This window comes from Equus quagga, chromosome 15, assembly GCF_021613505.1.
Source record: "Equus quagga isolate Etosha38 chromosome 15, UCLA_HA_Equagga_1.0, whole genome shotgun sequence".
In the NCBI taxonomy this organism is placed as follows: Eukaryota; Metazoa; Chordata; class Mammalia; order Perissodactyla; family Equidae; genus Equus; species Equus quagga.
In genome coordinates this window covers 34,881,399-34,907,501 of record NC_060281.1, presented here as the reverse complement: position 1 = coordinate 34,907,501, position 26,103 = coordinate 34,881,399, and the positions used below count along the sequence as shown (strand labels likewise).

General features: G+C 44.1%; 1 protein-coding gene and 1 pseudogene across 8 annotated transcripts; one reads left to right on the top strand and one right to left on the bottom strand.

Annotated features, from left to right (window-relative positions):
* Positions 1 to 36: 36 nt before the first annotated feature.
* ZFP57 (ZFP57 zinc finger protein) lies at positions 37 to 26,051 on the bottom strand. 8 transcript variants are annotated; one of them, XM_046640460.1, is made up of 8 exons: positions 25,951 to 26,051; positions 21,346 to 21,421; positions 18,175 to 18,252; positions 15,378 to 15,433; positions 3,448 to 3,949; positions 2,867 to 2,993; positions 2,311 to 2,415; positions 37 to 1,526 (listed from the first exon to the last, which is right to left on the bottom strand). In XM_046640460.1, the coding sequence occupies exons 5-8, from the start codon at positions 3,571 to 3,573 to the stop codon at positions 268 to 270; spliced, it is 1,617 nt and encodes a 538-aa protein (XP_046496416.1). In that variant the 5' UTR covers positions 3,574 to 3,949; positions 15,378 to 15,433; positions 18,175 to 18,252; positions 21,346 to 21,421; positions 25,951 to 26,051; the 3' UTR covers positions 37 to 267. The 8 variants fall into 8 exon arrangements, with proteins under 8 accessions (XP_046496416.1, XP_046496417.1, XP_046496419.1 ...); XM_046640461.1 differs by having other exon boundaries at positions 18,175 to 18,198; XM_046640463.1 differs by lacking the exon at positions 3,448 to 3,949.
* Positions 7,056 to 22,988, top strand: LOC124227061 (Y-box-binding protein 1-like; annotated as a pseudogene).
* Positions 26,052 to 26,103: the final 52 nt, after the last annotated feature.

Here is a 26,103-nt window from a genome sequence, read left to right as displayed (position 1 = left end):
TGGGACGCTGCCTCAGCGTGGTCTGATGAGCAGTGCCATGTCCGCGCCCAGGATTCGAACCAACAAAACACTGGGCCGCCTGCAGCGGAGCACGCGAACTTAACCACTCGGCCACGGGGCCAGCCCCTCCTTTCTCCCTTTCCTTCATTACCTCATCACCTCTCTTCCTCTACCCCAGCCTCCTTACCCTGGAGGTCAGTCCTCAGGAAAACCAAACACAAAGAAAGACCTCCATCAGAAAGGCCATTTATTTATATTCCAAGCCCTTCACCACCTCAACACTTTCTTGCCTCTGCGCACCTTCTCCCTCCCCTCCCTCCCCTCTCCTTGGGGTATGGATCCTAGGAGATCCATTTCCTTCCCTGCCTTGGAGGAGGCATCCTGAAAGGAGCCAAACCACTGACCCAGGATCTCTGAGCATTTATGGGGACTGCCCAGGCACAGCCCCTTGCCTTTGTAGCTCCCCCAATGACCCATAAGGCCCTCCTTCTCCCCAAAGCAGATGTCGCAGATAGGGCAACGGTAGATCTTCTGCTTCCAATGAGTCTGCTGGTGCCTGACCAGCTCAGAGAATGAGTTGAAGGACTTGCTACAGTGGAAGCAGCAGTTGGGCTGCTCTGTGAGGTGGGCCTTCTGGTGGCTGGAGAGATGGGCTTTCTTGCTAAAAGTCAAGGGGCAATGAGGGCAAGAGAAGACTTTGAATCTTGAAGGCTTTGTTGGATGAGAGTTGGACTTGGTTTCCGGGCAGGGGGCCCTAGAGTTGGCTGCCTGGGTCCTATTCACAGGCCTAGGGGTGGTAATAACTGGTGCCCGAGTTCTCACAGTGACCACCTGGTTCTTGGCTACAGGTGCCTCCTTCTGAGCCTCAGGACCCTTGGTTCTAAATATGGGTCCTTGAGTCCTGGCCACTGGTGCATGGTTCCCAGCTGCAAGGCCCTGGATGGATACCTGGCTCCTGACAATGGGTCCCTGGAATCCAGCTGTGGTACCTGGAATCCTCACAATATGCTTCTGGTTTCCAGCCACTGGCTCCTGGTTTTGGTGTATCTTCTGGTGGCGTTTGAGCTCAGACTGGTCCCGGAAGCTCTTCCCACAGGAGCATGAATGGGGCCGGTAACCCAGATGGACACGGCGATGACGACTCAGTCCAGAAGCATCACAGTAGGTCTTGTCACAGAGTGAGCAACGGAAGGGCTTTTCCCCAAGATGCATGCGTGCGTGGTAGCTGAGGGCCTTGGGGTTCCGAAATGACTTCCCACACTGGCTGCAGTTGTTAGTCTGCTTGGGATTGTGAACAAACTGGTGGCTGCGGAGGTTGGAGCGCTTGCTGAAACACCTGCCACATATGTGGCAGGAAAAGGGTGGCCCAGTTGAAGATGCTGAGAACTCTGGGGTCCTGTCCATGGACCCAGCTAAATCAGAGGATGGGCTTGCCCCTCTGCAAGCAAGGGAGACTTTCCTGTCATCGCTAGTCCCCTCATCTCTCAAACTCTGAGTCTGTTCTTGAAGTTCCTCCTTCTTGCCTTCTGTAGTGAGTGGGGAGAAATAACAAGATTCACCATGAGAATCCCAACACGAGCTCTCCCTTCACTCCAAGCTACATCCTCTCCTTCTGCCTTCACTCTCCTACCCAATATATTCGCCTTCACTCTTGGACTTCATAGGCTAAAGATAAGAATAAACTTCTGGGTTTTCAAATTAAAAGCAAATAAAAATTTAACTGGAACCTTTCAATATCAGAGATCAAAATTTTAACCTACAACCACATTTCTTGAAATCCACTTCCTCTCATTTTCAGTATTGCCCATAGATACCCATAGGTGATCTCATAATATATCATGCAAATTGGGACACTTGAGTGAAAGGAGGTGCTATTAGTAATCAAGCTAGGATGAGAAGTATAAACCAGGACTATCCTGGAAAACCAAGAGGTATGGTCAGCCTGGCCTTAAATTTCTCTCAAGTCCTTATTCTACTCTTCGGAAGAAGTCTCCCCTACTCCAACTCTGCATTAATCTCATCTCCCATCCTTTTCTTTTCTCTTGGGAAGGACTTTTTAATAAAAGGGGTATTGCTGACATAAGCAACCTACATGTAGTTCTCAATCCCTAGAAACTGAAGATATCCACTTGTCCTGAATGGCTTTGATATTCATCTTCTTGAAGCCAAAGGACTCGAGCAGATGATCTCAAGGTCTCTTGCAGCTCCAAGTGTGACCAAGCTGGAAGGATTCAGGCTAGGAGAGGATATACAGAGCCCTGATCCTCTTAGGCAGCTTTCCATCCTTCCTTTCTCCTTTGCATTTCTTACCTGAAGGGAGGCCTTTTTCATTTTGGTGACAGAGATCTGCTCTCCACTGTTTCTCTTCTTGTTCAAGCTTGGTGGTCAGATTTGGATTAGACAGAAAGAATCTGGCTGGGGAGTGAGAAAGAGAGAAAGAGTTGAGGTCCCAATCTTGGCCCCTTTACACCTGATGGGGACAACAGGCTACCTTTTTCTGTATCCTTGGTTTAAGAATCACAATCTGGGACACAGACATACGGGGAGGAGAAACCCAAAAGGTTAGCTCCCAACAAAGTGCCTGGTACATAATAGAAGTGATTGAGTAAACATTGGCTGAGTGAATAGGTAAATTTGCATACTTTGAGAACACTCTTATCATGTTACAAGTGTTATCTTTACCTTTACACATACTTTCATTTTTTCTCCTTTTACCCTGCGCTTACTGACCCAGATCTTTCATACCTGGAAGGTATAGAACCAGTGGTCAGTGACATGAATTGTAAGCTGATCTACTTGCCCAGGGAAACCAGATGCCCCAAGGTCCTAGGACAGAGGACTTCCTGTGGGAAGCCCAGCCTCTTACCCACAGACATCAGGTTTTCGAAGGTCTTTGACATAACATCCTGGTAGAGGACCCTCTGACTGGCATCCAGACATTCCCACTCTTCCGGGGTGAAATTCACTGCCACATCCTCAAAGGTGACCGGCTTCTGGAAGAGCAGTAGAGACTCAGGGAGTCTATATACATCAGAGATAGACATCTAGTCTCAAGATCCAGAAAACTAAGAGAAAAATAAACCATGGAAGTAGGGGAGAAATATGAAAAGACAGGCACAAAGCCAGCAACTGTCATGTATAGAAAGGTAGGAAGGATGGAGAGGAGAGAAGAAAAATGTGGGAGGAAAGGGCAGGGTGTACACCGAATATAAATAGGAAAAGAAGCAAAGGGGAAAAGGCTGCCACTCTGACAAGTTTCAGGACGTTCTCCATGACGGATGCCAGGGTGGTGTGGACCCTGAGAAAGGCCTTGCAGTCCCTTTTCCTAGGTGTTGTTCAGCTTGGAACAGTCCGTGATTCCATTTGACCTGTAAACAGGGGAGTGGTCGAAAGAGCTCCTGGAGTCTAGGACCTGGTCCCTCCCTCTCTCTAGCTTGGTCTCCTCACCTTCACCCACGCCTTCTGCCAGCACTCTCTCTTCATATCTTCCTGCAGGGCCTCCTCATCCACCTGAGGAAGCAGCTTCTGTACAGGTTCGACAGGCTTCAGATGGCCAAATGCCTTCTCTTCCATGGTATCTCTTTCTAGCTTTATCCACTCCTGGCCTGGTCCCCAAAGCTGACTGGTCTCCCTCCTGAGGCTATCTACCTCCCAGTAACTGAGCAGATGGAAAGGCTTTGCAAAGGCCTCAGGGTTTGACGTCGCTTCCTGTGACAAATGTATTTGCTCCAAGGGGCTGTCTTCCTTTTTTGTTCTGCTGTCAAAAATTCTCCTCTTTCACAACTGAGAACATCTTTGGTTCCCTCAAAGCCTAGGCTACAGAGTTCAGGGCCCCTGGTCCCCTTGGCTCAGCTGCCATTGTCCAGTAATGCCAAGTTGGGGCTACGAAAGCGTCTGCCTTCAGTTTCACCCTGCTTCCAGCCACCGGCTGGTGCCCACCTCTAGGAACCTGAGGTCAGAGAGAAATAAAACATATCAGCAAGGGTGGTTAGGGGGGTGAGGAACAACAGCTTCTTATTTGGTCAGGGGAACCAAGATTTATTCAACCCCCCTTCTGTGCCACTGAATCCTCTCAGCACTGCCCTGTGAGGTAACAATTACTGGCCCCATTTTAACAACCTAAAGTGTAGAGATGCTAAGTAACTTGCTCAGTGATGTTCTCGGTCCACAGCATAAACCCTAGACTCTGTACCACTGAGGACATGATTTCCACTGTCCCAAAGCATTCTCTAGAGCAACAATGGGGTACTCTGGAAAGAAAGCCTGTGCTTGAGGTTACGCTAGCCCAGGATCTGTCAGAAACCACCTTGAACAAGTCTCTTCATTCTGATCTGGTTTCACTGGAAAATGAGATTAAAAAAGTCACTTTCTAAGATCCTGTCTAGGGCCAAAAAACATATGATTCTATAGATTTTTAATACAATCAGATCCGTGTAAAGAATAATAGTGATAACAACCCAACAGCAAACACTTAGTTATCAGAGTTCGCTATGAGTCCAGCACTGGAGTTGCCTGCCCACCAGGCACTCAGTCCACCTCTTCTCTTAAGATGAAATGAAAAGAATAAAAACTTGTTGACCTTTTTTTTCTTTCACTTTTTTGGATGGGTGGTGGAATTGTAAATACCAGCCAGGAAAAAGGCATTTAACAATGGGGTTGATCAGACCACTAGAAAGGAAGTTGACATGAAAGTTGCATTCCTGGGATCTGAAGTTGATTCCTCCCTTCCTCCCTCCCTCCCTTCCTTTCTTTCAAGACTATTCACAACCATTCTGTGAGGTGTGCACAACTGGATTAGTCTCCCACCCTCCAGCTGATCACACTAAAAGTAACACTTTGAAACAGTCTCAATAATAGTATCCTCCAGGACCTGGCTTTCCTGATCCCAAGCACAAAAGACCCACCTGGTCACTAGTTCTCAAAATGGAACTTGCTGGGTGGTAGGAAGAGGCCCTTGATCTAAATTCTAAACTAACCTTCTGTTTTGGAGAGGGAGCATGACTGTGGAGACTGAATTCCTGGCAGCTGCTGCTTGCCCCTGGTACTTCTACCTCTGATAGTACTTTCCACAGCCCCAGACCTCGCTCGGCTAGCTGGCGAATGGGAAGGGGTCTGGGTATAACTCAACAGACTTTTGGCTTGGAGGAGGGGGCTGGGCACGCCTATCTGCTCCTGGGACGGTCCCGCCCTTCAAGAATGTAAATCTCTCAGGCAATATGTCGCCATCTTCCAGTCCTCCGAATCCATCCAATCTCTAACTCAAAACCTTCAGTGGTTTCCCACTGCAATTCTGAGAACGACCAAAATCCCCAACACACCTACAAGGGCTCGTGGGATCCGCCCTGGCGGTCCCTATCCCTATGCTCCAGCCCACAGTTTTCTGCCCTCCAGCCTACCAAAATGGCCCTCGGGCATTCACCTCTGTCACGCGGCCTTTGGGTCTCTGCTCAGTCCTTCAAGGACCCTTTCTAGCCACCGTCCAGTCCTGCTGACTAGATCGCGGCCCCTGGTGGTGCTGGCCTCGGCCACGGCGCTCACCTTTTCTCACTGCGCGCCCGGCTCCCGCATTCCAGCCTTAAAGCTTCCCGGGCAGGAACGAAGACAGTTTTGCTCACCGTAGCACAGCACAGCAGGCTATGTGCTGAAAGCGGCTTACATGCTCAGAAATGGTCCCCTTGACGGGGAGCACATTGCTCGACGCCCGTCTGCCCTGAAATTTCATTTCTGGGATCCCGACTTTCTCAACACTTGCTAGGAGCACCTCCTTGGCGCCGAGGCCCCAAAGGGGCTGGAGTGGTCGGCACACCCAGCCAAACCCTTGACTGATCCAGGTTCCCCGCAGGAGACCAGGGGTTGGAAGCTCCTCCAAGATTAGGGGCGCAATGCTCCGTTCTCCTGCCGAGATCAGGGGTGGAGGAACACGGAGTAAAGACCCTCCATTACCCTCGACTACCGCGAGCTCACCTCCCCGCTGCCCTACTCACCCGCCGCGTGCGGAGGACTAGACTTTGGGACTTGGGGTTTCTGGTGGGGGCGGCGGCGATCCGGGTCCAACCCAGCGCACACTTTCCCCGGCAGCGACCCAGCCCAGTCCCGGCCCCGCTGTCCCCCTCTGTTTCCGCTCGCTCGCAGTCCGCAAGCCCACCGCGTACCGTGCCCAGCGACCTAGCTAAAGCTGCGGGCTCTCCAAGGTCAGGAGTTCACAATCTAAGAAATCTAAAAGGAAGAGACCCCGCCCAGCCCCACCCCGCGAGCCTCCCCCCGCCCCCCCACCAGTTGTAAACACTGGGTCCCACCTAGCTCTAGGCTCTTTCCTTATTCCTAATCTTCATTTACCCTCGGAAAAAAGAGGATTAAACTACCTCTGATTAAAACGCACACAACCACCAACCACCATCGTTTACAGCCCCATGGAGAAAAATGAGACCTTCACAGGCCCGCCCAGAAAGAGAGGTGGAGGCACAGAGCATCTTCGAAAAGGGAAGAGCCAGCCCTGATGGACTAGTGGTTAAAATTCCGCACTCAGGCTTGGGGGGCCTGGGTTCTTTCCTGGTTGCCGAACCACACCAGCCGTCTGTCTGTCAGCAGCCATGCTGTGGTGGCAGCTCACACAGAAGAACCAGAAGGACTTACAACTAGGATATACAACCATGCACTGGGGCTTTGGGGAGAGAAATGAGAGGAAGATTGGTAACAAATGTGTCAGCTCAAGGCGAGTCTTTCCCTGCAAAATAAAGAAAAAAAAGAAAGAAAAGAAAAGAAAAGGGAAGGCAAAGGGGGAGGGCACACACTGACTGCAGTGCTGACAGATAGCAGACAGAGGTGTGGGAGCAGAGAGGACCGGTCCAGGTCAGTTCCACTTATGTCGGTCACTTCCGAGTTCAACCTTTCTTAGCTAACATTCTTTTCTTCTTCTTTTTTTTTACCACCTAATGAAAATCACTTTTATTTTCTTTCCATTTAATTAGCACTTATCATATTCCATTTTAGATTATAACCTTTTTTTATTTCACATTGGCAGCAAGTTTTACAATTTACAAAATACTTGTGTAAACATGGCCTCCATTAAATCCTCAGAAATGCCCTGCCAGGTAGGAATTGTCCTTCTGTCTTTACAGGTGAGCAAACAGGCCCAGAGCCGGTGAGCCTGTCTAAGCCCACGTCCTGCTGCACTGGTTTGCATCCTGTTACAGACCTTTTGTTTTCAAGTCTCTACACTGCTGTCTCAGCTCCATGGTTAGTACTGAGTGGCTGGCAAATACACATTTTAAATCTCTTAGTGTTCCCAAAGTACCTGGCACAGTGCTCTGCCCCTTTCCAACAGACAACTCATGTCTGTGAGCTGAGGAGGCTCTTGCAGAGTGAGAGCGAGATAGTAGGTGGTGGCAGTGGTGGGAAAAGAAAGAGGCTGAAGCAGTCATGGAGATTACTACCATCTTCTGGCCAATGTGAAAACAGGCTGGGTATGTCAACTATGCTTTCCATTAACCATGAAGAAACTAAACCAGCAGGACCCAGGCAATCAGAGGCTCCTCACCACCTCCCCTGTCCTTGGAATGTACATTCTGCCCACCATTCCCACACTACAACCTGTTTCAAGGACCTAGCCTTGGGAAAATAAGGTGTTGTTGAGATCATCTGGACTAAATACGTGACTGAACCCAGTTAACAGTGAACCTCTTTTAAGATTCCAGCAGGCAGGGGCCAGCCCATGGCGCAGAAGTTAAGTTCCCACGTTCCGCTTTAGCAGACAGGGGTTCACTGGTTCAGATCCCAGGTGCTGACATGCACCCCTTGGCAAGCCATGCTGTGGCAGGCCTCCCACATACAAAGTAGAGGAAGATAGGCACGGATGTTAGCTCAAGGCCAGTCTTCCTCAGCAAAAAGAGGAGGATTGGCAGCAGATGTTAGCTCAGGGCTAATCTTCCTCAAAAAAAAAAAAAAAGATTCCAGCAGGCAGATGCAGAGATCTACTCTTCTTGCAGCCACCCAAGACAAGCCTCATATGTTAGTTCCCTTGCCTATTAAAACTGCCACCCACTAATCGGAAGTGGCCTGCCTCTTTCTTTGGTCTCTCTATGACCTCCATGTACAGGGACTGGTTTCAGATTTCCCCCAGGAATTTCCTGAGATTGCGAACTAACAGATACAAGTCTCTGTGACTGAAGATTGCTGATTGGAGCCTCTGACAAAGGGAGGCAGCCTGTGCTCAGTGGCTCCTGTCAAAACTAAACACCTCACCGACAGAGGCTTTTTGATACTCTGGTTTAATATTCACATTTGGGGTAGGTCAACTTGGACTCAACTTCTAACAAAGTGGGAACGACTCAATAAGCCTTGCTTAGAAATGGTATATTTAAGGATGCTGCTGGCCTGGCCCTAACAGTTCAGCTTTACATGAAAAAGTGGCAGATCTCTCTTCGGGGAAAACTTTATCCTCCATCTGAAGCAAAGCTGCTGGTTCAATGGGGCTCTCAGTCCACAGATACTCCCCTAAATGTCTGGCCATGGCTCACTGTGGTTCAGCTAAGCTGAAAACTAATGCTATCCCTGGCTGATGCAGCCATTCAATCTCAGTGCCAGTTATGCAGAACTAAAAATGGATGCTGTTGCTCTGTGTGGTGGGCAGAATTCAAGGCCATTTTTTCATAGCTCTCACCAATACTTCCCTTGATCAACCTTCCTATAGTTTTACTGACTCTTGGGCTGTGGCCAATGGCCTAGCTATTTGGTCGCTACTTGAAAAACTAGACTGGTTAGACATCTCTTGGGAGCTGCAAACCGTGGAAATAAACTATAACTGCTGATCCAACCATCTGGATCACTCAGGTGAATGCCCACGAGAAAAGTCTGTTTGTTCTCCGATGAGACTGACCAGAATCAAACTGCTGATGGAGCCTGTTTTGCGCAGATTGTTGCCATCACGGCCTGGATCCGTCACCATACCAGATGTAGCAAGACATTCACCATCATAGACTGGACACAAAGTAAAGTAAACTTTTGACTACTGCCAAAAGTTGATCTGTTTGTCTTACAGTGAGGGATGCCACATAGCCAGGGGCATTGTCTACACCTGCTCCTTGCAGATGGACTTCATTGGATCTCTGACCCTCTCTCAGGGCTATCAATAGTGCCTCACCACTGTTGACACTTTTTTAGGGTACACTGTTGTTATTCTAGTCCAATCAGCCAGCCATACCATTGTGGCCCTTGAAACTAATCTGTGCCATGTTTTTGGCCTTCCAGACCATTTTTAGTCTGACAATGGTGTGCCTTTTATTGCGAAGCCACTTGACAATGGGTTGATAGTCAAGGTATCAATGGATCTTTCATGCTTGCTACCATCATTCACAGGCTGAAACAGCCTTCTCCAAAGTTGACTAAAAATGAGTTTTTACTCTTTCTCCCTCACTTCTTCCTGGTCCACCTACCTCAGTAAGCCAGCTTGGTCACTGAATGCTGCTGTCCCTCAAAAGCATCATCTCCTCTTGGCTACTTCCTGAGTAACAATCAAGATGAAAGGGACAGGAGGCTATATAGACCTATTTTGGAAATTCCTGGATATGATGCTTCTTTTTTTTCCCTAACAGCCTAACAGCAACCCCAGGCTGGCCTGACTGGTACATCCTCTGGGTGGCAACCCAGCCAAAAGAGGGGCCGAAGAGATTCAAACTTAATTCTGACCCAGCTACTTGGATTTTCTTGTTGAATTTACTTGGTTCTAGACTATAAGGATAATGACCACTTGATTGAGTACATTGCTCACTAAGTCCCAAGTCCCACAAAGACCAAAGTGGGGGACATAATGGGTCTCTGTTTTATAAAAATGTTGTTGTCCCTCCTTTTGAAACAGGGAAAGATTCTGATTGGTGCCATTTGGTTCACATGCAACCTCTGTAGCCAATCACTGGCCACACTGATGCCAATCACTATAGCCTAGAGGATAGTATACTATGATTGGCTGGGACTTGTGGTGGGGAAAAGCAGTTCTCAAAGAGGAGGAAGGTGGGATTTTGTTTACCAGAAAAAGGAACAAAGGACAAGCAAAACCAGACAAACATGCACACTTACAGACCACACCTTTATATATATAAAATAAAAAGGGGCTGGCCCCGTGGCTGAGTGGTTAATTTCGCAAGCTCTGCTTCAGCGGACCAGGGTTTTGTTGGTTCGGATCCTGGCATGGCATCGCTCATCAAGCCATGCTGAGGCAGCATCCCACATGCTACAACTAGAAGGACTCACAACTAAAAATATACAGCTATGTACCGGGGGGCTTTGGGGAGAAAAAGGAAAAATAAAAAATCTTAAAAGAATATCTGGATATGTTACATGCACATCCCAGAAAATCTGAGAAATCCACCAGCTAAATTTGTTATTCCTCTCAACAGAATTTTCTGTCAACATGGAAACTTTAGACAGTTCATTCTCAATTAAGCCAGGATATACTAGTCTCCCTGGAATCAAGATGTATTGATGGAGGCTGGCCCTACGGCTGAGTGGTTAAGTTCGCGCACTCTGCTTCCATGACCCAGGGTTTCACTGGTTCGGATCCTGGGCATAGACCCAGCACTGTTTATCAAGCCATGCTAAGGCAGGGTCCCACATAGCAGAACTAGAAGGAGCTACAACTAGAATACACAACTATGTACTGAGGGCCTTTGGGGAGAAGAAGGAAAAAGTAAAAGAAGATTGGCAAAAGATGTTAGCCCAGGTGCCAATCTTTAAAAAAAAAAAAAAAATGTACTGACAATTAAATGAGAAAATAAACGGTGTTTGACACATGGCAGACAATAAGCTTTATTTTATCCCTCTATATCACTATCCTTCTACTTCCTGCTATGGGGTTATCAACAAAAATATGAGTCATGATAAGTGAGGTACAGTTTATTTACTATTGAATTGACAGTAGGTATCAGGTGGATTTTAGACAGCCTATGCTATCATGGCATTACTGATCTGCTTACTGTCCCCCTTGAGGGATAAAATGTACTTTTATTCAGCCTAATTCTAATTTGTGGTACTAATCCAATGAAAGTCTTTATAATTAGATTTAAAACAACACACCAATCTTATACACCTTACATCCTGAGGCTCAGTTTTCAAGCACTTTGACTTTCATAGAGATAATATCAGGCATGCTTTAATGAGTTCAAAGTCTTCTCTCATGTGTCTCAGTATTAGGGTTATGGTAGTTATCTGCTTTGTCTTCTGCCCCTGTAACCTGATAATCTCTCTTTCTATTTTGGACTTTCTTAACCCTCAACTGTTGGCTCAGCTCAGCCTAAGACTGAGATTTGTCCCATTCCTACAGGAATCTTACTCAATAGTTTTATGGCCCAGATTTTTGTTTCTATTCCTATTCTGGTCTTTTATCCTGAGTCCTATAACTGTCTGCTTATCTTGTTCCTTTCGTACACTGCTCCAGTTCCTTAAGAGTTCCATTGGTTCCCTGCCTGATTTCCACTTGCTCAGGACTACTGATCTTCCTTGCCCTCATTTTCTATGGACTGCATTCCTACCCTTGAATTGTCGATCCCTCTTCCATGCTGCTTTTGCAGCCAAATGCCTGTCAGGTCTTCTGCCTGTTGTTTGCACCTTCTTTTTCCATTCCACCCCTAACTGTCCATTGAATGGAGCTGAATGGAGCCCTTTGATGACTCAGTAAAAGAAGATTTGGTAGGTTGGTGAGCACTGAAGCCAGAATGCAGGCAGCTGGTATAGACTTTCTAAGAGACCTGGCTTTGAAGGAGTGCAAAGCAATAGCATCATAGCTTATTTAGATGGGAGGGACTGGAGCATATTTATAGGTCAAAAGAAATGATCCAGTCGAGAGGGAGCAGTTGATTACAGAGGTGAGAGAAAAGAGCTGATAGCATAAGGTTATGAGAAAGCAGAGAGGCAGCCATCTTACACTATGAGAACAGAGGCAGGGGCCGGTCCTGTGGCTGATGGTTAAGTTCGCACGCTCCGCTTTGGTGGCCCAGTGTTTCACCGGTTCGGATCCTGGGTGCGGACGTGGTACCACTCATCAGGCCATGCTGAGATGGCAACCCATATGCCACAACTAGAAGGACTCACAACTAGAATACACAACTATGTACTGGGGGACTTTGGGGAGAAGAAGGAAAAATAAAAAAAATGTTTTTTAAAAAAAGAACAGAGGCAGGGAAGAATGAGCAGAAAAAGAGAATGAGACGTAAGGAAATATGCAGAAACAAGAGTTGGTAGGAGTACTTACTGCCTTGGTTTCAATCTCCTGTGAAGCCCAATTATGCAAAATATTTTAAGATACTTTCTATTGATTTTCCCTTTTTCTTTGTATTAGCCCAGGCAAGCTTCAAAGGCTTGCAAACAAGAAACTTTGACCATGACGTTCCCGTATTTCAACTCATCAAACTTTTCAACGTTATTTTTAAAGAGCAGTCTCTTGACTTAAGTCTAAGAAATTCGAGAGTTCCTAGTACATTTGGAATCCACTAGTCAAGACTTGTTTTTCCTCTATCTCTAAACTGATGATTTCGCCTCCTGCCTCAGAGAAAATCAGAAGCCACATGAAAGAAACTCCTTCCCTCAAAATATATATATATTTTTCCTTGTACCTTACCTCCTGGGAATTTCTGCTACATTCACATGAAAAACCTTCTGAGGGAAATGATATCAGCTGGGTGTGCTCCTCCAATAACATGTTTTCTGGTTTTCTTAATCTTAAGATATAATTTAACAATCCATTTGCTAGTCTGTCAGGCATATTTCATTTTGGATAGAACTTACCATTGTAGAAACATATTCAAATGGAAAATCCCAACGGTTTGCAACTACATTGTTTTTGCACACAACCGCCAAGTTTTTTGCTTGGGCTAAAGTTACCAAAATATTTGAAAATGCCAGTACTCACAAATTATTTAGCAGCTCTCTCTGCTTCTATTTGCTAAAAAAAACAGAAACCATTAAGCACATTTCTCAAAGATTGCCTCCTCAATATTTAAGTCCACCAGTCTTCCTTGTTCCCCAAACGAAATATTTCCTTTAACTGAAATCAAGTTCAAACGATTATAGTTACCTCTAAGGGAAAACCTCACAATGACAGCAGGTGGGGTATGTATGGAAGGGACTGGGTAGTCTTCTCAATCAGCTGCACTTTAGATCCAGGTGGGGCTGGTAATTGTCAGAGATATTTCAGTGTACATCTCTATAGATTTTTTTCTTTTTGCCATTTTTGGCTCCAACCTGTTTTCTGGTGGCTTCCCCTTTGAACAGTTTTGGCTCAATGAGAGCTGTACTCTCATGCTTTTTTGTACCACTGGCTATATTCATGACATTTCCTGATCCATTTTCATCTTTTAAAAACTCAACTTTTTAGAATTCAGTTCCTAATCCTATTTTAATAAAGGGTTGATGCCAATGGTATGACTACCAACACTAAAATTTGATCCAAATAGGAGCGTTTTAATGCTGCTTTATTAATTCAACGATTTTCCTTTTACACACCAGTGTTATTCTTCGATCACTCCCCATCATCTGAATCAAACTGCTGCCATACAAGATTCCACTTGTTCTGACCCTGACAATTCTTCATGGAGTCAGCCATTGCCACTCCCCTAATCCTGTCCTCTAATCCAGTCACTTGCAGGTCCTTTTCATCTGCTATTCCCTGAGCCCAGATTTCCTTTCTTTCTCATCTACTTATCAAATCCTCTAACTTTCAGTTCAAAAAGTGGCTACCTCTTCTCCAAAGCTTTTCCAAGGGGCCCTTTAGCTCTATTCCAAAGGGCTGGGCAGTCCTTCTTCACTGTTTCTGTAGCACTTAGAATGTTTCTGTTAGCTTTGTTCTTCCTGTAATATAATTATCCATCTCCAACTCTGCCAATAGATTGCAAGTTCTTACAATGCAGAGGATCCTGTGTTACCCATCCTTATATCCCTGGCAACCAGCAGTGTTTGACTAACAGGATTCAACACACAGGGAACGAATGAATGGGCTTTATGTTTAAATAAATCATGTCTTTGCCTCCTGGGTAATGGCTTGCCATGGTCTCTATTATGTTAGCTCACCCCAGATTCTGTTTACCATCGTGTCCTGTGCCCAAATATTTCAAAGAAGCTCATTTAATAGAAAAACACTTGGCAAAACTTGCTCTATCATCAGCCTAAATTTTCCACTCTTTACTGTCTTTCCTTGTCTACTAATTGGCCTCTTTTCATTCATATATTTCTTTTGCATTTTAAATCTGAACTTTAGGTTTTCTATGCTTCTGTTTGGGTAGGAACTTATAGTACAGTATAAAAGTAGGGTAAGAAAACTGATAGGATAGTAATTCATGATATTATGTGGCACTTTATGAAGGACTTTATTGCTTATCTCCTTGGAACAACTGGGTGAGGAAGGTTTTACTATTCCCATTTTGGGTCCTGAGGGTAAGGGCTTTCTCAAGCCAGCCAATATGTGGCAGAGTTGGAACCCAAAACAAATCTCACAAGTCCAAACATAGTACTCTAGCAGGGCGGGGTCACAGAGTGCTTGAGGGCTAAGAACTTGGACTCTTGTCCAGCAGACAACAGGAAACTCTTGTCCTTGACTCTCCAGGGACTTTAGCACCCTCTCCTCCTTCTCTGGGAACCCTTTTGTTCAGACTTTAATGAAACTTTATGCTGTCAGGTGCCTTGAGAAGAGGGCATGTGGGTGACCTTGTCTAGAAAGCAGTGGAGAAAAAATTCTGGGAGAGGGGATAAATAAAATCCTGAATTTTACTGGAAGGGTATTAAAAAATAAATTAAGTAAATAAAGATATTTTAGTACCTCAATTGAGATATAAGAACAAAGGAAGGTTGACTATGACTGTGCACAGAGAGGATGCAAGAATGTACAGTGGAATATTATCACCTGTTTTTGTAGTTTGGGCCTGGCTCTCTGGAACACAGGACTGTTTCCAGCAGTTAACAAATGTCCTTCTTTCTTTCAACAAATATTTATTAAGTCTAATATGTGCCAGACTCTACAAAACAGACTTATGGGTATAAAACCACAATGGAATGGAACTCTAACAAGCTCCAGGACCAGGCTTGTCATATGAATGTACCACAACTTATATACCTTGGAGAAACTCTTGCACACATGCACCAAAAACATGTTAAAGGAATGTTTACAGAAGTACCATTTGTAGCAGAAAAGACAAAAACAAAAACTGGAAACAACCCAAATGATCTTAACAGTAGAACTGATAATTAAGATGTGGCATATTCAAGTCATGAAAACGCACTACACTAGAAATATACATTTGGATTGGTGGTGTATCAGTGTACAGATAATATTAAAACCATGAGACTCAGTGAGATTAGTGAGAGCACAAGTGTAGAGAAGAGGTCTAAAGACTCACCTCTGGAGCACTCCAACGTTTAGAGACTGGGAAGATGAGGAGTCAACAAAGGAGACCTAGAAGGAACCACCAACGAGGTTGGAGAAAAACCAGGAGAGCATGTTATCCCAGAAATAAGTAAAGAGAGTGTTTCAAAGAGAGGGAGAGAGAAGAAAGAAATGAACTACAGTGCCACATATTAACATGGATAAATTAAAAAATATTAATGAACAAAAGAAGTAAGTCACAGTCTATTCCATTTATATAAAGGCTATAAACAGGCAACTATGAACAATTATGTCACTTAGGAATACATACATAGATGATAAAAACTACAAAAAGGTGACAATTACAAAATTTAGGATAGTGATTGCCTCTAGGGATGAGGGAGAGGGACGTGAAGGGGGCAAGCACACAGGGCTCCTGAGGTGAGGTAACGTTCCATTTCTCAGCCTGAGCAGTGGGTACTTGGACATTTTTTTTTCACTCTTCTTCCAACTGTGTACATACATTTTCATTTGTATATTACATTTCACATTGGAAAGAAAAAAGAATACAGGACAAAAGAAAAGCATCAAGTGTGACTCGTGATATAAGCCAGGGTTCTTGGGAGTAATTATGGTATCATTCACACACAGGACAAGGAACTGAAAAGGTGAATAGAGTTTGTGAGGTGGAGATGATGGGTTCAGATTTAGTCAAACTGAGCCCTTTACAGACTTCTATTCTTAGCCATATGAGGTGCAAAACTGCCGAGATCACCATTTGCTTTTATGCTAGATTGGAAGGAAAGAGAACGCAGGTGAAGTCACCAATTTATGTATTCAGCATTAAAAATCTTCATGGTAAACAATTACTAACAGCTATATATTAGGTTACTTTCCAGTCCCACTCATCTCAAAGGGTGTATCACTACCCTATTGATTTGGATTTCTAAATTCTTCTGCCTCTTGCTTTCTGATGAGCCACATCTTGGCAAGGTATAGAATCTAGAGCTGGGGGGGCCGGCCTGGTAGTGTAATGGTTAAGTTCATGTGCTCTGGTTCAATGGCCCAAGGTTCGCAGATTCGGATCCTGGGCATGGACCTACACATTGCTCATCAAGCCATGCTGTGGTGGCATCCCACATACAAAATAGGGAAAGACTGGCACAGGTGTTAGCTTAGTGACAATATTCCTCAAGGAAAGAGGGAGATTGGCAACAATGTTAGCTCAGGGCCAATCTTCCTCACCAACAAAATAAATAAATCAATTAAAAACAAAAAAGGAATCTAGAGCTAGGACATGGTGATGGTAGACCAGAGAACAAACAGGACAAAAAAGCCTGTATGAAGCAAATCACAGGGGTAGGAATGACATTGTGGTATGTGTCCTGTTCAAATTCCAGAATGAGCAGAGAGATGGTCAGTTCCTGAACCCAATTTAAGCAACTTCAGCCATCTCATTTCCACACAAAAGTTGTCTACACTGCTTTTTAAATCTCTTTAAGGGACTAGAGAGTCTCTCAAATATAAAGGAAACTAAACTGATACTAATGAAAGATGAGCAGTGATCTACCATACCTGCAAATACTGCCAAAGATGCAAAGCTGATTGTGGGACTGAAGCCTAGAACACAGGAGGTATGTTTATCTAACACCACACTGTACAATATGGCAGTACTCAACCAGATGGGATAATTTAAAATTAATTCAAATTAGATAAAATAAAAAATTCAGTTCCTCTGTTGCACTAGCCACATTTCAAATGCTCAGGTGCCAGCCTGGTGGTGTAGTGGTTAAGTTTGCAAGTTCCACTCCAGTGGCCTGGGATTCATGGGTTCAGATCACAGGTGTGGACCCACACACCTCTTATCAAGCCATGCTGTGGCAGCAACCCACATACAAAAATGGAGGAAGTCTGGCATAGACATTAACTCAGGGACAATCTTCCTCAAGCAAAAAGAGGAAGATTGGCAACTGATGTTAGCTCAATGTTCCTCACCAAAAAAACTCCAAAAAACAAATACTCAATAGTCACATGTGGGAAGTGGCTACCACATTGAAGAGCAAAGATATAGAACAGTTATATCATTGCAGAAAGTTCTATTGGACAGTCCCATCTAGCAATTTTCTGGGTGAAGCGTGTCCTACTAGTACAGAAAGGTGGGCATCAGGATTATTACATTTTAAGTATAATATTCCTTAGGGCATTCAGATTCCTTTTCTCTGATTCTCTTACGAACTCTGAACCCTTACTTTACCAACTTTCTGGTATCTGGAAAGAAAATGAACTGATTGGAAAACAATAAATTTTATTCTGCTTGGTGATTTAAATTCACACTAAATTGATAAATTTGCTGATTTATTAATGAGTGTTGAAGGACATCGGTTTGAGAGAGGGTGAGTTTGGTTACCCCTGAGTGGATCTGAATATTGGGAAGGTCTTGCTTAAATGAGTAACAGAAAGTGACAAAATGTGGAGCTGGGAGAAACATGAGAGACTACTGCATTCCCTTCTCTGACCTCCTTTGTCCTCACCCTGCTCACCTAGGCCAGGTTGGGTATCTCTCCTCTGTACACTTGTACATACCTCTATCAAAATCCTTAACATTTTATTATCTGTTTATAGAGTGATCTAGGCTATTAGTTATAAATTGATCAAGGGCAGGGACTTCTCTTTATTCACTCCCAGTAACGAACACAATGCCTGGCACAGAGGAGGTTCTCAAAATTAAGTTTCTCACATAAACAAATTGTATGGTGCAAGTTAGACTTTGAGGGTCTGTTAGTAGTTCCCTGAGAAAGGTGTGAATAGGAAATAAAAGACCAGATACTGACCTATAGCGATCTCATCAAGATAACCTTCGAGGGTTGGGAGCAGGGGGAATCAGAGAGGAAGATTAGAACACTTTCTTCCTGAGAAAAAAGAACAAAGCTGGAGGCATCACACACTCTGATTTCAGAATATACTACAAAGCTATAGTAACCAAAACAGCATGGTACTGACACAAAAACAGACACACAGATCAATGGAACAGAACCGAGAGCCCAGAAATAAACCCACACATCTGTGGACAGCTAATTTTAGACAAAGGAGCCAAGAATATACAATGGAGATAAGAAAGTCTCTTAAATAAATGGTGGGAAAACAGGACAGCCACTTGCAAAAGAATGAAAGTAGACCATTATCTTACACCATGCACAAAAATTAACTCGAAATGGATTAAAGGCTAGAATGTAAGACCTGAAACCATAAAACTTCTAGAAGAAAACATAGGCAGTAAGCTCTTCGACATCAGTCTTAGCAGCATATTTTCAAGGACCATGTCTGACCAGGCAAGGGAAACAATAGAAAAAATAAACAAATGGGACTACATCAAACTAAAAAGCTTCCACACAGCAAAGGAAACCATCAACAAAATGAAAAGACAATCTAACAACAGGGAGAAGATATTTGCAAACTATTTATCTGATAAGGGTTAATATCCAAAATATATAAAGAACTCATACACCTCAACAACAAAAAAAAACTAGCAATCCAATTGAAAAATGGGCAAAAGATCTGAAAAGACATTTTCCCAAAGATATACAGATGGCCAACAGGCAAGTAAAAAAGATGTTTAACATCACTATTAGGGAAATGTAAAAAATTAAGAATAGAACTACCACACGATCCAGCTATTCCACTGCTGGATATTTATCCAAGAACATGAAAACACAAATGCGTAATGATATATGCACCCCTATGTTCCTTGAGGCATTATTCACAATAGCCAAGAATTGGAAGCAACCTAGGTGCCCACCAAGGGATGAATGGATAAAGAAGATGTGGTATTTATACACAACGGTATACTACTCAGCCATAGACAAAGATGAATTCTTGCCATTTGCGACAACATGGATGGACCTTGAGGGTATTACGCTAAGTGAAATAAGTCAGAGGGAGAAAGTCAAATACCATATGGTCTCACTCATAAATAGAAGATAAAAATAACAAACAAACACATAGATTCAGAGATTAGATTGGTGGCTACCAGAGGGGAAGTGGGGAGAGGAGGGTGAAAGGGTGACTGGGCACATGTGTATGGTGATAGATGGTAATTAATCTTTGAATGGTGAACATGATATCATCTACACAGAAATCAAAATATAATGATGTACACCTGAAATTTATATAAAGTTATAAACCAATGTTACCTCAATTAAATAAATTTGGGGCCAGCCCCGTGGTGCAGCGGTTAAGTGTGCACATTCCACTTTGGCGGCCCGGGGTTTGCCAGTTCAGATCCCGGGTGCGGACACGGTACCACTTGGCAAGCCATGCTGTGGTAGGCATCCCACATATAAAGTAGAGGAAGAAGGGCACGGATGTTAGCTCAGGGCCAGTCTTCCTCAGCAAAAAAGAGGAGGATTGGCAGCAGATGTTAGCTCAGGGCTAATCTTCCTCAAAAATAAATAAATAAATAAATTTGATCGAAAAATAGAAACCTAAAAAGAAAAGAACAATTCCTTATTCACTATCATTCCCCAACCCAGGTCTTCCCACTGAGGAAACTAACATTTATGAAACATCTAATACATGCTAATGCTTCACAGAAATCATAATGCTCCCATAAATATTATTACTCCCACTTACAGATGAGGAAACTAGTTGAACATCAAAGAGGATAAGCAACTTGAAAAAAGACAAGGTAAGTAAAAATAGCTAAGCTAGTTTTCAAGTCCAGAACTATCTGATACTTCTGTATCTGATACAAATGGGAGCATTCATTGACTCTGGGGAGAGATGAGAACTGGCATTAAAAAAGATTCACTTAAGAAACGTGATTTTATCAAAAAGCATTGAAACTTTACTAAGCTTTTATTTTTCTTATTTGACTTCTCAAAAAAGGTGGCATAGTTAAGAATCTTTTTTGATACGGTTTTATGATTGTGTTTTCTTCTCTATTCGGAGACTTTTCCATAAGAATATTCACTTTAATCCGACTTCTACTGCATGGCTGGAAAAGTGGATATGCAGTAACACTTTCAAACTCTTTTACCTCTTTCTTTACTCTCTCACACTTCTCCCGTGTAGGTGGCTGGTTCTGGTTTTTTCTCAAGAGTCTTTCCTTGAGTTTTTGCTCTATAAGTTCTCTACCACGACTCATGCGTTCCTGGTGACCTTTAATTTGCATCTGCTCCCTCTCATTTACCTGCTTTCTTTTCTGTGCTTTCTGGATGCCATGATCTTCTGGCACAATTCTGGGGAACTTTATTTCACTAGAGGGTTGTAGTAATGGTCTAAATGTTTTATCCTTAAATTCTCTGAAGTGTCCTGCTCGACGTATGTGCCTTTCTATGTGTTTCAGCTCTCTCTCAGGTACCAAATAGTACGGTTTTTCTCTCTCTATGCTTTGGGTTGTGGTTGTTTTCCCCTCCAATTTCTTCTTGATTTCATTGCCTGTTTCTTGTTCTTTCATCATTTCCACTATTCTTTTATTATAGTAAGACTCTGTTTTGGCAAGCCAATAGTCAAGAGAAAGAGCTTGCTCCCTACAGAGTGTTTCATACTCCTCTTGATATTTCTGAGTTATCAGTTGTCTTGCTGCCATTGTATGCACGCCACCTAAATGCTGTCAAAGTGAAGTACAGAATTTTATAACGTAACCATCTTTTTACTTTGAATACATTTAAACAGGAGCTTACCCACACTATTAACACCAAAAAAAATATCAGTGGTCTTTTTTTACTTTGGGTAATAATTACAATTTTACTCCCAGCACTCCTAGGTGAGCTTGTGAGCTCTGCAAGCTGAAATACCCACCAACAAAATCAATAGCTAGTTTTTAAAAAACATACTCTTGGGAGTTTTCAGAATAATACTTTGTTTTGCAAGTATGAATATAGCCAGAAAACATGGGCCAGTGTAGATACACTACTGGAAGGCGTCACTTGGGCAGGATTTTAAACTTCAGGTTCCTTCTCCTAGAAGTTCCAAACTGCATGCTGTAAAGATAATTTATTTACCAAGATTTTTTTCTCCAGTGGGGACTGCTGACCTGCAGCAATCCTAGGGTCTTTAGTTGCTTTAGACCAGGCCAATCTGGAAGAGAAGAAAACAAAGGTAGATTAGAATGTGGGAGGTGTCAAACACACCTGCTCACATACTGACTGAATGAAAAAAACAAATTGTTTTGGCCAAGGCCAAGGATATTTCCCCTCAGAAAGAGAAAATCTGCTAATAGGCAGGACTACAACAGGGCCATTTCACCCATGGGAAACCACTGCATTCCTATGTTGCAGAATAATGAATGCTCTTTTAATAAAAGCATACAATCCAGTTTGATCGGTAGCGGGAGCGGAGAGCGGACCCCAGAGAGCCCTGAGCAGCTCCACCGCCGCCGCCGGCCGTCAGACCCGGGGAGGAACCGCAGCTGCCGCAGCCGGCCCCACTCACCATCACCACAACCGTGAGCAGCGAGGCCGAGATCCAGCAGCCACCTCCCGCCCCGCCCCCCGCCCCCGCCCCCGCCCCCGCCCTCAGCGCTGCCGACACCAAGCCCGGCACCACGGGCAGCGGCGCAGGGAGCGGGGGCCCGGGCGGCCTGATATTTGCGGCGCCTGTGGCAGGCACAAGAAGGTCATCGCAACGAAGGTTTTGGGAACAGTAAAATGGTTCAATGTAAGAAACGGATATGGTTTCATCAACAGGAATGACACCAAGGAAGATGTATTTGTACACCAGAGTGCAGTAAAGAACAACAACCCCAGGAAGTACTTTCGCAGTGTAGGAGATGGAGAGACTGTGGAGTGTGATGTTGTTGAAGGAGAAAAGGGAGCAGAGGCAGCAAATGTTACAGGCCCTGGTGGAGTTCCAGTGCAAGGCAGTAAATATGCAGCAGACCGTAACCATTACAGACGCTATCCACGTCGCAGGGGTCCTCCACGCAATTACCAGCAGAATTACCAGAATAGTGAGAGTGGGGAAAAGAACGAGGGATCGGAGAGTGCTCCCGAAGGCCAGGCCCTACCGCAGGCAACGGTTCCCACCTTACTACATGCGGAGACCCTATGGGCGTCGACCACAGTATTCCAACCCTCCGGTGCAAGGAGAAGTGATGGAGGGTGCTGACAACCAGGGTGCAAGAGAACAAGGTAGACCAGTGAGGCAGAATATGTATCGGGGTTGTACACCACGATTCCGCAGGGGCCCTCCTCGCCAAAACAGCCTAGAGAGGATGGCAATGAAGATAAGGAAAATCAAGAAGATGAGACCCAAGGTCAGCAGCCACCTCAACGTCGGTACCGCCGCAACTTCAATTACCTACGCAGACGCCCAGAAAACCCTAAACCACAAGATGGCAAAGAGACAAAAGCAGCCGATCCACCAGCTGAGAATTCCTCCGCTCCCGAGGCTGGGCAGGGCGGGGCTGAGTAAATGCCAGCTTACCATCTCTACCATCATCCGGTTTGGTCATCCAACAAGAACAAATGAATATGAAATTCCAGCAATAAGAAATGAACAAAAGATTTGGAGCTGAAGACCTTAAGTGCTTGCTTTTTGCCTGTTGACCAGATAACTAGAACTATCTGCATTATCTATGCAGCATGGGGTTTTTATTATTTTTACCTAAAGATGTCTCTTTTTGGTAATGACAAACGTTTTTTTTTTTTTTAAAAAAAAAGCCTGGTTTTTCTCAATACACCTTTAAAGGTTTTTAAATTGTTTCATATCTGGTCAAGTTGAGATTTTTAAGAATCTCATTTTTAATTTGTAATAAAAGTTTACAACTTGATTTTTTCAAAAAAGTCAACAAACTGCAAGCACCTGTTAATAAAGGTCTTAAATAATTGTCAAAAAAAAAAAAAAGCATACAATCTTTTCATATAAACTAAAAGCATACTTCTCCTGTGGACTCAATAGGAACCATTCTGAATCTTCTATCAGGGACTGGGAGAGAGAGGAGACAGGCTCCTTGGTGAAGCGTTGCCCAAGTACATTTATGTCAGATTGCCAGGACTCCAAGCCTCCTCTGTCTTCTGATAGAATTCTAGACTCCGGTGTTACCAGTTCATTCTCTTTCTGCAGTTTCTGGATCCGGGCCCTCTCTGCCTCTAGCAGCACATAAAGCATCTCTGCCCTCTTATCTTTTGTTCTGAAATTCTGCTCTTATTTGATCACCCACGCCTCTGCTTGCCTGCCTTACACTGCCAATCATCCTTCACTCTAAATCCATTATGAGGCCATCCCCTGTTGAACTCTTTGGGATGGGAATCTGTGGTTACTCTGGCTTTATTTATAGGACAGGCTGATGGCAACACAAATGAAGACTACCAACTTTTTATGTGTCATCCCTGGTCTAACCTGAGTTTACTGTGAGGTCATATTTTAGCCAGTGAGAATGCCTGGCATTTCATCTCTGTGCCTTTGTTTACACTATTTATGGTTAAGAGCATGGGTTTTGAAGCCTGATAGGGTTATGTCTGAATCCTAATTCTACCACCTCCTACGTGTGTGACTCAGGACAAGTACCAATGTCTCTCTACGTCAGTTTCCTCAACCATAAAATGGAGATAAGACAAAAATCTGCCTCTTGGGGTTATAAAGAACAAATGTGAATTAAAGAGATTGGCACAATGCTTGATATATGCCAAGTTCTCAATAAATAGCAGTTGTCTCTCTTCCAAAGCTCAAGCCCCTGACTCTTTATAGTCTTTCTGGTCTACTACATGTTATAGTGATTTTGCCTTCTTCTGAATACTTGAGATTTTTTACTTCTACAACTCATCTGAAAATCATTCATGGTTTACATTGTGAAATCTGTATTCGTATTAACATTTTGACGCAGAAATTTAGACTCATAAGCGGTGGGAACTACACATCTACAAACACAATGATCTGTCTATATTATCAAAAAGGATCTGATATCAAACACTGGATCTCACCAACCTCTTAGGCACATTCTTATTTGCCTGTGCATACCTATTTTGAGATTTCAAAAAATGTGACTACCTTACTTTTATTTCTCAGTACCTAGCATCTAGCACAGTACTTAACATTATAGAGTCTGTGATCCCAAGTTCTCAAAATTAACTACTTGTTGATTGGGGATTATCCTTAACACATAATATCTGAGCATTTTTCTTATATTTCCCATAGCACTGTATCTATCTTATTAAAACACCAGTCTTCCTTGAAGTATACAGGCATATTTGTTTTAAATGCCTGTCCTGGGTTCTCACATTTTGTCCTCCTAATGTACTTTCATTGTATTCTAATTATTCATTTGTACTCCTTAAGGTCAGAAAACACAGTTTGCAACTTTGCAGCCTCAGCCTCAGCTCAAAGACTGCCATAGGTGCTCAGAAATACTAATTGAACAGATTGTGAGCTTTTTGTTGGGAAAAGGCCACGCATTATAATGCTTGTGTTCCTTTACTGCAATAGGACAGTACTCAACTCATGGTGGATCCTCACTCTGTCAAACTGAAAAGGGAAAGTTGGGGAGGGAAGAGGGCTAATTTCAATTTCCATTTTCAAAGGAGACACAGAAAAGTGAAGATAAAAACTGCCTACCGTCACGGGCTCAGTAACAGACCTTCTTTGGAAAGACAGACAACATGACACCCAGGTAAGTCAAACTATGGGGCTTATTACCCTCCAATAACTTGCTCAGTTTTAACCCTTTCACTATTGTGTGTCTTTCCATTATTGCTGAGACAGGCAGAGCCAAGCCTCTCTCAAGGAGACACCACAACTTGTCTCTTTGAAAGAAAATAGTGATGGCTTCAGAATTTTATATGTAAGGAGCTTAGCACAGCTATCTGGTTGGGCACGGGTGGAAGGGTTGGGAAGGAACTAGGAAACTCATCTAGCAGCTGTCCCTTCAGGATAACAAGTTTCTACTTTAGATTGTAGGCTACAGATGAATTAAAATAGCAAGACTTTCTAAAGATACTTGTCCTCATGTTTTATGAAATATCAACTGTGCACGTAATGGATGATGATGATGATTTAGAGTTGGTTGGACGGGGGGGAGACGACGGACGACGACATGGGACGGGACACGAGGTGGCTACGCAAATGAAAGCCAAACTCGACTTAAGTCTTAGTGATCTAGCATGCGTCTAAGGACGAAGGAGTCCCAACCGCTTCTGTTCCGCCACCTCCAAAATCCTGAGCTCCTTCCCGAGTGTCCCACTTCATCCCTGTTTCCTTTGGTTCCCAGGGAGTAAGCATTCCTCCTCCGCCTTCACCTTCACCACTTTCTGCCCCTTAAGCCAACTCACCTTTCCAAAGGCCCCAAACAGCCCCCAAAGCACACGACCCAGGCTGGGCTCTGCAGAGAGCCCTTGCTTGGCCCGCGAGTCCCAACGAACACTACAACTCTAACTCTCAATGTTTAGCTTTGTTTTCAACCACTGCGCAGCCGCAGAAGGGAAACACCAGCTCCGGAACGGCGGGAATTGCAGTTGTCTAGTCAAAATAAATCACTACTCGGTAAGGTTAATACGATTTTCAGGGGGAACGCCCCCTGCGACGAGGTACCTGTAAGATGCAAGACCAAGAAAATAAATATCCCAGGATTGGGTCCTAAGGGGAAAAACAGCCAGAGGCACAGCATCGATTACCCGTTTTCTTATGCGAAGATAAAGAACGACCCTAAAAGGGACCCTTCCATCCTCCTTCAGACACGTTCCTCCTTCAGACAGGTTCCTCCCTCTCGAAGACTCTCTGGGTCATATTTGCGATTAATTATGACGTCACAGCCAATCGTGAGCCGG